This window comes from Trematomus bernacchii, unplaced genomic scaffold (assembly GCF_902827165.1).
Source record: "Trematomus bernacchii unplaced genomic scaffold, fTreBer1.1, whole genome shotgun sequence".
NCBI classification, from domain to species: Eukaryota; Metazoa; Chordata; class Actinopteri; order Perciformes; family Nototheniidae; genus Trematomus; species Trematomus bernacchii.
In genome coordinates, this window is record NW_022987910.1 from 6,974,880 (window position 1) to 6,988,885 (window position 14,006).

The 14,006-nt window shown below is 38.7% G+C and overlaps 2 protein-coding genes across 2 annotated transcripts; both read right to left on the minus strand.

Annotated features, from left to right (window-relative positions):
• Positions 1–6,292: 6,292 nt before the first annotated feature.
• On the minus strand, positions 6,293–9,494 carry LOC117470565 (extracellular calcium-sensing receptor-like). Its single transcript, XM_034115386.1, has 6 exons — positions 9,289–9,494; positions 8,908–9,193; positions 7,954–8,778; positions 7,630–7,860; positions 7,339–7,462; positions 6,293–7,206 (listed from the first exon to the last, which is right to left on the minus strand). The coding sequence occupies exons 1-6, from the start codon at positions 9,492–9,494 to the stop codon at positions 6,293–6,295; spliced, it is 2,586 nt and encodes an 861-aa protein (XP_033971277.1).
• Positions 9,495–10,251: 757 nt separating this feature from the next.
• LOC117470409 (extracellular calcium-sensing receptor-like) lies at positions 10,252–13,779 on the minus strand. The gene is made up of 6 exons (XM_034115182.1): positions 13,562–13,779; positions 13,166–13,454; positions 12,083–12,880; positions 11,769–11,996; positions 11,329–11,452; positions 10,252–11,147 (listed from the first exon to the last, which is right to left on the minus strand). The coding sequence occupies exons 1-6, from the start codon at positions 13,777–13,779 to the stop codon at positions 10,252–10,254; spliced, it is 2,553 nt and encodes an 850-aa protein (XP_033971073.1).
• Positions 13,780–14,006: the final 227 nt, after the last annotated feature.

The following is a 14,006-nucleotide window of genomic DNA, read 5'->3' on the forward strand; positions in this document are numbered from 1 at the left end:
TTTAGGAGGAACAAGGGGCCAGCTGGGCAAGCAAAGACAAGCAAGTGTTTCCTACAAAGCTGATGACATCAAGGCCTGGGGCTGTGAAACAGGAGCTCACCAGGTGTTGTGTTGGAAATTAATTAACTTTGAGTTTTAATGGAAGGTGATCTTACCTCTTGCAAAACAAGCTGCTTTCATTAGTTTGCCATCAAAGTTGGCAAAGTTTGATAATAGAGAGAATAACATCTTTATCTTAAATGTGAAAAATCTGGCACGTTAAAACTTTGTTGACGCCATCTAAATCTATGATTGCGTAATCACAGGGTGCTTATTGAAAACAAATGTTTTTTAATAAAATCTACAAAGTATCGATAGATAATGAAGTTATCATGACACCTTGACATTTTAATGGTAAGCCAAATAAATGTTACTACCCAAAAAAAGTTTTCTAAGATCAGCGATGTCGTAATTTTATTATTATAACACAAATGAAAACAGAAGCTAACATCCAGAATAACAATTATACAAATGATAATTATTTGGCAAAGGCTCAAAGGTGCCTTTGGATCTGCTCTCTAACTATATTCCTCTTAATATTGAAATAACGTTTTAGTTCTGTTCACTGAGTTGTAGTTTGGAATAAAAATAAATAAATGGAGTTTACAGTACATCTAGGCTGACCAAATACATGACATACATAGTTTCCCTGCTGTAACACGTCGGGCCATATTCATAAATCTTCCTTATACAAAGAGTTGCTTCTGGTGATGGCATTTTTTTAATGAATGTTCTTGGAATAATGACATTTTCTAAGAATTTCCTTTAAACAGTAAGGAATGTATCCTGGTAAGGAAAATGTCATTCATAAAGCATCTTAGCCCTAAGAGAGCTTCTACAATTAAAACTGTTAAGCATGGGAAGGAGGCAAATTGGTGTCATGTGTAGCTGAGCAGGATCAATGCAGGAAATCGGAATGTACAACTGAAAATCCCTTAATTTTTGTCTTGGTCTAGACAAGACAATGAAAGGTAAAACAGAACAGAACTTCCTAAACATGAGTCAACAGAAAACCATGGACCTAAATACAGGTTGCACTAATGAGGGGATAAAGTCCTGGTGTACAGGAGGACAGTGGGTAGCAGGGTTCATAGAGAATAGATGAAACTAAGACCAGCACAGACAATGAAAACAGACAGGAAATCACACTGGGACAGGAAGTAAAAACAGATACTAGGGGGAGAAAACCTTTCAAAATAAAACAGGAAACAGGTAAACTAAACACTATGAAAAATGGTAAACAGAGACAAATAAGTATCTCATCAACAAGGCCCGGAATGACATTGGTTTGACCCTCTCCATAAACACACTATGTATTACATTTTCTGTATTATAATATTATTATTATTATTACTTTAATTATTATTATTATTATTATTATCATTATTATTATTATTATTATTATAAACATCATCATGAATAGGTGCATAATCATCTCTTATCACCATTGCTGCTGTTCAGCAATTGCACAATATTGCCAGGAGATGGCAACATTGTCCTAGCAATGGCTTACTGTGTTTCTATTGTTGTATTAACCAAATTGTGGTAATAAAAAGGTGTTAACAAGATTTCACCCAAGATATATCTAAATGTTTCAGTTGTTTTGGTCAACTGCATGCTCTGTCAATCATCATGTGGTGGTAAGGTGTTACAGGTAACTCAGTTGTATCCTGTGCAGTCGGCCTGTTGCAAGTGGAGGGTACATTTTAAATAAGCAGTTTTATTTTAATACACAACCACAATTACAATATGTAAAAAATCCAACAGGTGCCTCTAAAGAACAACCTAAATTTAAGCACGCTAACAACAGCTAAAAAGTACATCCAAGTCTATTAATACTCCTGATGCACATATAAATACAGCTTAAACTGTTGTTACTATGAGGCAGAAATTTGACATTTTAAATAATGCTTACATAAACAGTCATCAGACATCTTAAATCTACTTGTGTGGGCTGACTATTGATTTTTTCGGAGTAAATACATGTACCAGTCAGTGAAACTTATTAGTGAAGGTTATACAAAAAGTAATGAATGGTAAGAAATATATATGTGTATGTTTATACAATTATTTTCCTCATCAATTACTGATTTAAATTATTCTAGAACATTTACATTTGATTTTCTATTAGTTCATACATCAGTTTTAGGGATTCTGTATTTGGATAAGGGAATTTAACTTACACTTTTGACAACTAATCAAAATAAACAATTTAACACACGCATCGGGCCATGTAATATTTAATTTGGTGTTATTGTTTTTTTGCTTTTGTTTTTCAGCAAAGGAGATGTTAAATTAGCAGCTGATAAGCCTCTTAAGGCTTTTTTTAATAAAAAAATAACTTGTTTGTGTTTGTAGAGATACCTGTTAGTTTATGAAACACTTCAGAGATCTCCAGAGGATTTGTCTTTAGGGTCTCATTGAGTTGGAGCACATGTGGTGAAATGAAGGTGCCTCAGGCCTGACTATGACTCAAACCTCAGGCCCAACTAACACACTTCCTCTGGAGTTCACAGTGTCCCCAGCCTGCCTCACACCTGTTCCCTCAGCCTTCACTGGAAACTTCCCTTCAGGCCTGTTGCATCAGGATCATTAAGAGCCCTCCTGTTGAACTTGAACTCTTTGTTAGTGCTTTGCCCTGGAGCACCACATCTGAGACTTTTATTAAACCATGATGTCACTTTTTAAACTAAAACTTTAAACTAAATAAAAAACTGAATAGTAAAGAATACAACTCCTTAAGTGTTCATGCATTTAGTTAGATAGTCAGATCAATTCCGAAAATGTACCGATTTAAATGACTGTTTAGTTTTGACAGAGTTTTTTTGGGATGTTTAATTCATCATGAATTAAAAATAAAAAATGTATGTTATGAAGTTTTTTTCAATTATTTATTCATATGATTAGAACCAAACAATCAAAATAGGTTAATATTAAGACTTTATATACAAGATTCAACAAAATGATTAATTCCAAGCATTTTGAAGCATACAAAGTGTGCTAACAATCTGCTACAAACCAACCATGTTGCCTTTGCTTGTCTCTCACACACATGTTCTTGTTTTATGTCATGGCATGACCAAAGTTATGCAGTAACCCTAAACAATACATCCCTGTATGTCTGTTGAACATTTCTTTCCAACCATGGACATTATATGCAGCTTCAGAACTCTAACGTTACTCTGACTCTTCCCAAGATTTATTTGACTTGGCAGGAGTGATTTCCTCCCATTTAGCCACATGCATTAGTGAGAATATCACTGATGTTGGGTGGTTAGTCTGTGTTCAAGTTCAACCCAATGTATTATGATGAAGTTGAGGCCAGAAATCTGTGCAGGCAGTAACATTTGTCCATATCAAATGTCCATTTACATAGACATGAATTTATGTAAGACAACATTGTAATATTGAAAGAAAGTAAAAGCCTTCACTAAACAGTTGTCATGAAGTGGGAAGTACAATATTTTAAATGTGTCTATATTATTGTACAGTATTATTTAAACACATTGTTCATATACAGTTAAAATATCCTAAACTCTGTCTTTATCTAGATACTATGTTCTAGACAGGCCACAAGTGTTTTATTATGTTTAAGTTTATCAAGAATTTATGTGTGGTCTTTTTTCAGCGTTTGAGCACATGTTGTTCTGCGTTGTTTGTAAAGTGGGTCTTTTCTTTATTTATTGTGTAAATGTTTATTTTAAGTGTAGAATAAAAGGCACATTTTGAACATGAAGAAACGTATTTTTAAGGAGAGGAAACATTCATTACATGCATAAGAGCGAAACCCAGAACAGTAAGTCTCCGCTTTGCAGGCCCAAACCATTTAATCACGTAGCTCTAATACTCAATGACACCACTGTAGTTTTGCCAAGAACACAAGGGATAAGGAAGAAAAAGACAATTCTGAATACTGTGTGTGAACCATTTAGATCAGGCATGGGGAAACTAAGGCCCGCGGGCCATATACGGCCCGTTGGGCTTTTGAATCCGGCCCGCCGAATATTGGTACAAAATTGTCCAAATTATAGTAAAGACCGCATTCATTTTGCCTTTTTCATGCAATATACATTTCAGTTGATCCCACTAGATGGCGCACTCTAGACACAATTCACCTTTGCTGGAGTCTGGTCTATTCTCTCAGCTGGCCCCACTCTGCAACCCAGCAAGATCCAAGAACCAAATACGTCACGCTTACATTTGGAGGGGGTCGAGATTAACCTGAGCAATAACAGTTCATGGCGAGTACGGTGAATACAAGTTGTAACAAGCAGTAGCACTGAGCAAAGTGACTAGAAGCTTATGACCACACACTTATAAAAAACACTTATATAAAGTCAGGCAACACTAACCAGGCTTAGTGTGATTCTGTTTATTTTACCTTACTTTAATGACCATCCGTTCACTGTTATTGACCATTGTGAAGAGGCAAACGTTTTCCTGTTGTTTTGTATTATTGCAGCTATCGGATGGAATCAATACATCGGCTACATGTGGCCATCACAAGTAAAATCATAACGAAAACTACGTAAAATATGCGTGTAGAAAATGGCTTATGCCACAATATGATAGCGACAAGTAATCAAGATAGTCTGATTAGCTTCAGTTGCTATGTTAACATCATCTGTAGAATGCCAGAGAAACTTTCATAACAGCATTGTGATGCCAAACAGCTTTCAGACTAAAACACATTCACTTATGGGGATGGGGGATATTTATCAGCTGCTTGTGTGACAGTCAGACAGTGAAAACTTTACAGCGGGCAGTAATGCCGCTGAACCACATTCATAAACAATGCACCACGGCACTCTGGAGAAAGGTATAAGGTTGGAGAAGTAGTTATTTAATTTAATCTAGCTTCGTATGATGAAAAACTACCCGACGCAGTCCTCTATTGATGTTGTTGTGAGCGGTGTTGCGGAGAAAATCAGCGACGTAAAACGCTGTGTGGGTCATAAGAAGGCACGTAAACGGTTATGTCATGACGCAAACGATGACGCAATAATTCACCTTTGAACCTAATTCACCTTTGAACCTGCATCTGTAACAATGAGTGGACCAAAGAAAAGAAAAGTCGACATTGAGTGCCGAGTGTATAATGAAGAGTGGACAGCTAAATATTTTTTCACCGATCTGCTACTGGCCCGGCCCGTCTGTCAAATTTTAAAACTCATAGTGGCCCCCGAGCCAAAAAGTTTGCCCACCCCTGATTTAGATGGCCGGCCTTGACTAGAACTCATGGGTGGCATTGCAGGGACACAAAGCATTGTTCAGTACATTTGCCTTTTTTGTCCGCATGTTGCATTTTTGTATGCGTACAAGACGGACACTGCATTACTGATCCACAGAAATATATTTACCATCACATCAGCTAATTCAATGTGTTCGTTCGTAGGGCAGAGCAGATACAATTTATAAACACATGCACAATGAATTAAGGCAGAAACGTTTTATTTGTTTAGGTTTGTTCATTTATCACTTTTACTTCATACTGTAAGACATATAGGCAAGATTATGTGTACAAGCACAACTCATATACTAGGCCCAACAGGCAAGACTGGTGTGCATAAACTAATATAATTTACAAACTTGTGTATCTCACTGACATCCTCTTAATGATTCTCTCTCATGTGTTTAATTATCATAAGCTGATGTTATTAACTAAGATAGTTTTAAATACATGAGAGTACAGTCCCTAAGTGTTGTATTTTTAAGTATTTATATTTTATTGATACTGAATCAATTGTAAATTCAGAAATCCTAAATTCTTTAATATGTAGGCATACTGCACAACATTTGTTTGTTATCTAGTTTACTTATATGTATGTTTTTCATGTGAACAATAATGTCAATGTATATTTTTTCATGGCAACGAACAACAACAATGAGTGAACATTTCAAGCAATGTTTTGTATTTTCTTTCAGTTTCAAAAAAAGTATTATTTCACATTATTCATGCTCATGAGCTGAGGTTGAACAATAAATGAACAGTGATAACATTTGTGAAAAGGTGGGAAAACATTTTCAAAGCAATAACATAACAGGTGTAGTTTATATAAATCTATATTTAATCAGTTATATTTTTCGGAGATATTAACAACGATTTCAGACATAGGTATATATGTGCAGACTTTTTCTCATATACAGTGTCACCTGAACATTTATATTTTTTCAGGAAGGTCTATATTTCTATAGTAATTAGATATAATAGAAAACATACTGTATATATTAGAACAATTAGTTTACTGTTAAATCAAAGGGCTCTTTGGGTCCCTTTACCCAACAAATGTTTCTTTGTATTATGTTCAGGCTTTAATAAAATAATGTAGCACTTGGGCAAAAAAATACATAACAGCATTCCATAACTGGAGGCCAGAATAGCAAATATCTCCACAGCCACAGTGAACTTCCCAGGAGAGCTGGCATATGCTGGGATAAAGGTGATCCAGACGGCACAGAATATCAACATGCTGAATGTGACAAATTTAGCTTCATTAAAATTATCAGGCAGCTTTCTAGCGAAAAAAGCAAGTAGAAAACACAACACAGCTAAGAGCCCTATGTATCCTAACACAGCCCAGAACCCTACAGGTGATCCCAGGGCACACTCAAGAATAATCTTATCCTTATAGTGGTTCATATTCTTAAAGGGAAATGGAGGGTTGATTGTCAGCCAAAGTATGCAAATTATAACCTGTATTAGAGTGAAACCCAGAACACTGAGTCTCTGCTGGGCAGGCCCAAACCACTTCATCATATTACTGCTTGGAAGTCTTGCTTTAAAGGCCATTAACACCACTATTGTTTTCCCCAGAACACAAGAGATACAGAGGACAAAGGTGATGCCGAATGCTGTGTGTCGCAGCATGCAGGACCACTGAGAGGGCCGGCCGATGAAGGTCAGAGAACACAGGAAACACAGAGTCAAGGAGAAGAGCAGCAGGAAGCTCAGCTCAGAGTTGTTAGCCCTGACAATAGGAGTCTGTCTGTAGTGGAAAAATATTAGGGCGATAGTTATCGCCAGGCAGGCTCCAAAAACAGAAAAGGAGACCAAGAGTATACCCATCAATTCCCCAAAGGTGAGGAACTCAATAGCTTTCAAATCACAGTTATTCCTCTCTTCGTTGGACTTGTACTCGGGAAGGCATTTGTCACATTTCACTGCATCTGAAAGCATAAACATGTTTAGGCTGTACAGCACACACATCTTTAGATAGACAAGTAAAGTGCTTGCAGTGATTTTGCCCAATAGAAACACGGTGAGTGCTAGCGTAAAGGCTAGGAATCCTGCTGTCTCACTTGTACTGTTGCTGAACCCCCCATCAGCACAGGCGACGCAATCAAAACAGCAGATAGGCTTCCCTTTGACAAAAGCCCGACGCGTCCCTGGCAAACAGCTCTCACTGCAAATTGACCTCGGAACCTGCATCATAGTGACAACATAAAGTCATTAATATCCTGATTAATATGGTGATGAGCTGTTTATTAATTCCTTTTACTCAGTAATCAAAATAATAATGTATAACAAAACAATGTGACATTCAACATAGATCTACAAAGAAACCAACTAATTAATACACATGTACTTACTTCAAGATTCTCGCCTGCCCAGATGGCTCTCACATCTTCCTTCATCTCAAACTGCTGACCCTCAGGCTGGGAGGCATCATAGAAGCCAATAGTTTCAAAGACTATGTAACCTGTGTCATCCATCTGCCAGTTTACCAGTGCATAACGAGCCACTGGGTCACCCAACTCATCGAAGAACACATTTTCACCAATCTTGGTGGTGAAATTGACCTGTGTTAGGTAATGGAGCACCTTTAGGGAAACACATATGTTGTTAATAATATACACAGCCAGTAACATACACAGTAGAATGGATTGAGGCACTGACTTTGTTTTTATGTTTACCTGCCATGTTTGGGGATTTTCCCTGTCAGCACAAGTATTGTTTTCAAAAGGCCCTTGTCCATCTTTGCATGTAAATAACATGTGCAATGCATGAGCGACAGCGTATGTGGCCTTATACACATTATTTAACAAACTTGCGTCTGAAACATCTGTGAAGCGTGTGTTTGTTTCCCAAAGAGACTCCTTCCCTGAACAGGCTGGAACTGAACTCTGTGCGTGAGTCTCTGTTTGGGGCGTCAGGGTGCAGCCAAACGCCGTCTCCCACAATTCCACCAGTCCCTGGTCTCCCGCTGTGGTGGAGGGCCTGCTGTTAGCCAGGAACTCCTGCAGTCCAGGGATGTGAGCATTTAGTGCTGCAAAGCCCACTGCACCCTGCACCACAGCATAGTTTACTGGAGAAGCAATGTAGCGATACGTGATCCAGCCCTCACTGCCCACCCACTGCAGGCCTGTCACATTCTGAACATGAAGCTCCTTAATAAGTATGTCAAGGTCTGTGCCATCAGCAAATGCCACTATTACCTTAGAGGTGGATTTCTTTATGATGTCTACTACCTCTAAGAACCACTTTCTGGGATCAGTTCTGTAAATAGCCACAGAGTACTCAACGCACACTCCTTCCCTTTCTGCTGCTTCCAGGAAAGTGGTCATGCCACCATTACCATAGTCACTATTAGTTCTGATAGCACCCACCCAGGTCCAGCCAAAGTGTTTCACAAGCTTTGCTAAGGCTTTGCTCTGATAAAGGTCACTGGGGATGGTCCTGAAGAAAGAAGGATAGTCTCTTCTGTTGCTAAGACAAGCACAAGTTGCTGAATGACTGATCTGAAACACAGATAACACCGAAAAATAGCTAATATTTAGATGCATTCAATGCCTTGTACAAAACAGACATTTCATAAAACATTGTCAGATGTTATACTTTTTCTTATTCAACAACGCCAATTCACTCACCACAGGTATATGGAAGGGTCCCATGGTGCGTGCAATACCTATTGTAGAGGTAGATGTGGTTTCCCCTATGACAGCATGGACATTTGAGAGTTTGCTACAGCTGCCTTCCGCATTGTCATACCTATTCATGAGGTTTAGCGATGCCCTAATGGAGAGAGGGATACTGGGGCAGGAGTCAAAGATCCTGTAACCCAGTGTCACTCCTGGCAGCAGCTCTGAGCTGTTGTTGATTTCCCCTATGGCAAATATCATAGTATACGCGTACTGAAGCTCTCCTGGGTCCAATCTTACAAAAATGATATATAAAAAAGGATTCACACTTTAACATGAATAAATAACACACATTGTTAAAAGTTTTACATTTGTCCACCCCTCTCTTACCCTTCACACTGGATGGTTCCTGGGTTGACTTGGAGAGATGGATTGACACTGACTGGGTTCTGATGGAAGGAGAAAATGCCTCCAATGTTGATGTCTCCCTCCTTGTGAAATTGAGACTGTTCTTTTGTCCCATATGTCTGACACATAGGCTCACCTCCTCTGACGGCCAGGAGGGATACAAGGAGCAGATCTGCTATCAGCAGCATAGTAGCTATTTACCACCCAATGCCCAAAGATAAAATCCCTCAACTCTGAGTGTTTTATAGTGTTTTCTTCCTACTATCACAAAGCCACAGGGGCCTAGATGCAACGTGTGAATATGTGTTTCTGTCAACCAATTACAGAACTTGTGGTGTGACTGACAGATAGATGGACCTATGAGAAGGCCTATTATATCTGGTTGTGATCTTTGTTTTTAGCATAACCAGATCCTTACAATAATAATTTCAGAGACATGCGTCCATAGGGATATCTGAGCTGTTTTTCAATAGTATATTTCATCTTTGAGTTTTTATTACAAGTTAAAGGATGAAAAAACCTAAATGTTTGGACATTGGGCCAATGGATAAATATTATTATCTCAATGGGCTAAAATATCCGAATACTCCAAGGAATCTAAAACCTATGGTGTTACATTCAAGAAGGAACTCAAATGTGTTTACGACATCAAATGTGGAACAAAGAAATAATTTAGCAGAAAAAGGCAAAGTTATATAGCTATTTATCAAGTAAAGGATTTACTGCATTGCATTATTTTGAAAATGTTCTAGTCAGTAGATATGAGAATATTAGATTTACAATTCAGCTTCAGGGATGCCGTGCACTGAAATTTTTAGAGTTTTTTAAAAACTGCAAATTTAGACGTACTAGTGCTGCTGTGTTAAAGGCCTGCAATGGTTTTAAAATAGCATCTCAGACGTTTAGGTTTCATTTTCATGTGCACTAATTTTAAGGTAATTGTTATTAGTTTCTTCTCATCATTTGTTTTTTAGTATTTCTCTCTGGTCTTAACAGTAAAATATAACATTTTGGAGCAAATATACAGAAGAGCAACCCAAAGCTAGAGGCCAAAATGGCAAATATCTCCACAGCCACAGTGAACTTCCCAGGAGAGCTAACATACGCAGGAATAAAAGTGACCCATACTGCACAGAATATTAGCATACTGAAGGTGATGAATTTAGCTTCATTAAAATGATCAGGCAGCTTTCGAGCCAGAAAAGCAAGGATGAAGCACATCACAGCCAGGAGTCCTATATACCCCAACACAGCCCAGAACCCTATAGGTGAACCTACATTACACTCTAGAATAATCCTTTCAGTGGTATGAGCTGTATTTGTGTAGGGGAATGGTGGGGCAAGGGTTAACCACAGCACACAGACCAACACCTGCAGTAAAGTACAGCTGAGAACATTTGTTCTCTGAAGCACAGCAGAACACTGAGGAAGTGTGTTAGTCGGCCTTGTAGCCTTAAAAGCCATCACCACTGCTATAGTTTTAGCCAAGATACAAGACATGCACAAGGCAAAGGTGATGCCGAATGCTGTGTGTCGCAGCATGCAGGACAACACTGTGGGCTGACCTATGAAGGTCAGAGAACACAGGAAACACAGAGTCAAGGAGAAGAGCAGCAGGAAGCTCAGCTCAGAGTTACTGGCTTTGACAAGAGGTGTGTGACGAAACCGGAAGAAGACACACAACACCACTAGTGTTAAAATCGCTCCAAACAACGAGAAAGCAGTGAGCAGGGCGCCCATGGTTTCGCCATAAGATAGGAACTCGATCACCTTTGGAACACACTGGCTGTGATCTTCATTTGACCAGTACTCCAATGGGCATGGCGAACACTCGGCAGAATCTGAATAGAAAACATGGACCACTGTAATGTGTTTGTGCAAGTTATGAGACTTAAGCTCATACTGTATGAAATAAATAATGGCCTTGTAATGTTTAGAGACTTATTGGATTGACACTGGAAAACATATACTTTTTTTTACATATATTAATATATAAAGAGTTACAGTATAGATTCTACTCACTGTTGGATTTGGTGATCTCTCCCGCAGCACAGGCAATGCAGGAGAAACAGCAGATGGGTTTCCCTTTAATCACAGCCTGCCGGAAACCTGGCGGACAACTCTCACTGCAGACGGACACAGGCCTCTGTAAAAACACCACTCAACTCATCAGTTATTCACATTAGTTGGCCCTTCATTTATGAATGTTATTTTCTTTTATAGTATCTCTAAAAATTATATTTTTCTCATTGATCTTACACGTAAATCTACAATGTGAAAGTGCCAATCCCCGTCAGTAATATATAGAGTGAAGGTATATTAGTATATATGTGAACATTTTGACAACATTTACATTGGAGAATATACCTTTTCATTTGGTCATTAATTATGGAAATGTCTCAGGGAACAGTTATGTATTTGAAAAATTACCTCCACAATGAGTTATACTAAACTCTTTATACCTTTAGGGATCCAGCAGCCCATGTTGTGTTTATTCCATTCATTATAAACTGCTTTTCATTTGGTAGTGATGCATCGTAGCTCCCTACAGCCACAAACACAGTATCTCCTGCTGGATTTCTCTGCCAGTTCACCAGCTCATAGGTCGCTGCAGGGTCTCCATTTCTATCAAAATACACACTTTCTCCTGACTGAAGGGTGAAATTCACACTTTGGAGGTGTTTCACAACCTACCAAATGAGAACAGTGGTGAAATATTGTAAGATCATTATTTATTTTGTATTCAAATAATTTACTGAATGTATTAACCTGTTACCTGTTTTGGCTCAAAGTCATCTTTCCAGAAACACTGAGGATTCATGGCATCACCACATTTTAACATGTTATGCATGGCATGAGCCACAGCATACACAGCCTTATACACATTGCTGGATATCCTTAGCTCTGACACATCTGTAAAAGTATTGTTGATGTCCTCTAGTATCTCAGAGCCTGAGCACAGGGTCTGACCATGGAGACCGGACTGAAAACTGCAACCAAATGTGGCTTCCCAGAACTCTCTCAGCAGATTATTATGAGGGTCTTGACCTGGGTTTACTTGCAAAAGAAACTGTTTGAGGCCTGTGATCTTTGTTTTTCTGATGGCAAAGCCCAGAGTCCCTGTCAGGATTCCTGAGTACCTCTTAGTTGCCAGATGACCTGCTGTAATCCAGGACTCACTGCCCACCCACTGCAGCCCAGTGAGGTTCTGCTTCAGGGCTTCCTCAACCATAATGTCTATATCACCCTGGGCTATGAAGGCAACTAAAACTCTTGCAGTGCCGCTTTTTATCACTCTGACCACCTTTGCAACGTTTCCACTGGGGTCTGTGCTTGATATGGCTTCTGAGTATTCAATGCAGACCCCCTCCTGGTGTGCGGCTGTGATAAATGTTGCCATGCCATTGTTACCATAATCATTGTCACTTCTAACTGCCCCAACCCACTTCCAGCCAAAATGCTTTACCAATTTGGCCAAGGCTCTGCTCTGATAATAGTCACTAGGGATGGTTCTGAAGAAAGAGGGGTACTCCTTTCTGTTACTCAAACAAGCGCATGTGGCAAAGTGGCTGATCTAACAAAAAAGAAGGGAAACAAAACACATTTCTTTAGATTTCAGATAAGTATTAAGTAAAACATTTTAGCAAAATAAATGTTGACCATTGTCTGTCTTTTTCCTCAATCTGCATATGTGCAAACCATTTAATCCTAACCTAAGCATAGCCCTGAAACAAACCACAATAATACCAGTATTAAGTCTTTGTTGATGGTTGTTATATATGCTAGATATACAAAATTGGAAGCCTTTTGCATAAACAAAGTGAAATCAGTCCAAACATGAAATATTATAAATATTTACCACTGGTATTTGGAAAATCCCAGAACTTTGTAGCATCACAATTGTTGAGGAGGAATCAGAGGCTCCGATGATGGCATGAACAGATGACTGGCTTGAGCATGTTTTACCCAAAGTCCTTTCCTGTCCATTCAATAGACCCATCACTGCTCGCGTTGAAGTCAGTGTTGAACCACAGCTGTCAAATACCTTATAACCAATCGAGATATTAGGCAGCAATGAGCTGCTATTGTTGATCTCCTGGATGGCAAAAATCATTGTTTGGGCAAAACGAAATTCTCTTAAGTGTATTCTGAAAAGAGAAACAATTGTTTTAACCAACAGTTTTCTTACTAATATGACTATTTCTTCTGTTGTGAAACCAACAAACAAGAAAAGAGATAAGACATGAAACAGTACCTGGAGCATGTGAGAGCTTCTGGAACATCTGTAAAGGAGAGAGAAGGCTTCGATATGTGGCTATGGATGGAGAAAGCTCCTCCAATTGTTATATCTCCATCCTTAGATAACAGAGGAAACACTGGGTCTCCCAGCATCTCACAGTATTCAGTGTTGTCTGCTCCAAAGGCTCCCACAAAAATCACAAACAGTAACATAGCACATAAACGGTCCAACATCTGGAATAATCTGGCACACACATATACACACACACCTTTGTTATAGTTATTGTTATTATTACAGACTATATATCTCCTTTCATGGGCAGAGCTTCTGCAGATGATGACAATGATGATGATTGAGGTCCTCTTATCGAATCACTGTTAAATGATGTCAGAGCGCTTTGCTGTTCTTGCTTTGCAAAGGTTTTTCGCTGACCGTTTGTAAGACCAATATGTCAAAAAGT

What these genes read in the sequence shown, in the direction of transcription:
- LOC117470565 (XM_034115386.1), bottom strand. Translation starts at nt 9,494, where the DNA reads ATGCTGCTGATAGCAGATCTGCTCCTTGTATCCCTCCTGGCCGTCAGA. An exon ending in AAAATCCCCAAACATGGCAG is followed by an intron (nt 7,861 to 7,953) that starts GTAAACATAAAA and finishes GTTTCCCTAAAG; the next exon opens with GTGCTCCATTACCTAACACA. An exon ending in GGGCAGGCGAGAATCTTGAA is followed by an intron (nt 7,463 to 7,629) that starts GTAAGTACATGT and finishes ACTATGATGCAG; the next exon opens with GTTCCGAGGTCAATTTGCAG.
- LOC117470409 (XM_034115182.1), bottom strand. Translation starts at nt 13,779, where the DNA reads ATGTTGGACCGTTTATGTGCTATGTTACTGTTTGTGATTTTTGTGGGA. An exon ending in GGATTTTCCAAATACCAGTG is followed by an intron (nt 12,881 to 13,165) that starts GTAAATATTTAT and finishes CTTTTTTGTTAG; the next exon opens with ATCAGCCACTTTGCCACATG. An exon ending in GGGCTGCTGGATCCCTAAAG is followed by an intron (nt 11,453 to 11,768) that starts GTATAAAGAGTT and finishes GTGTTTTTACAG; the next exon opens with AGGCCTGTGTCCGTCTGCAG.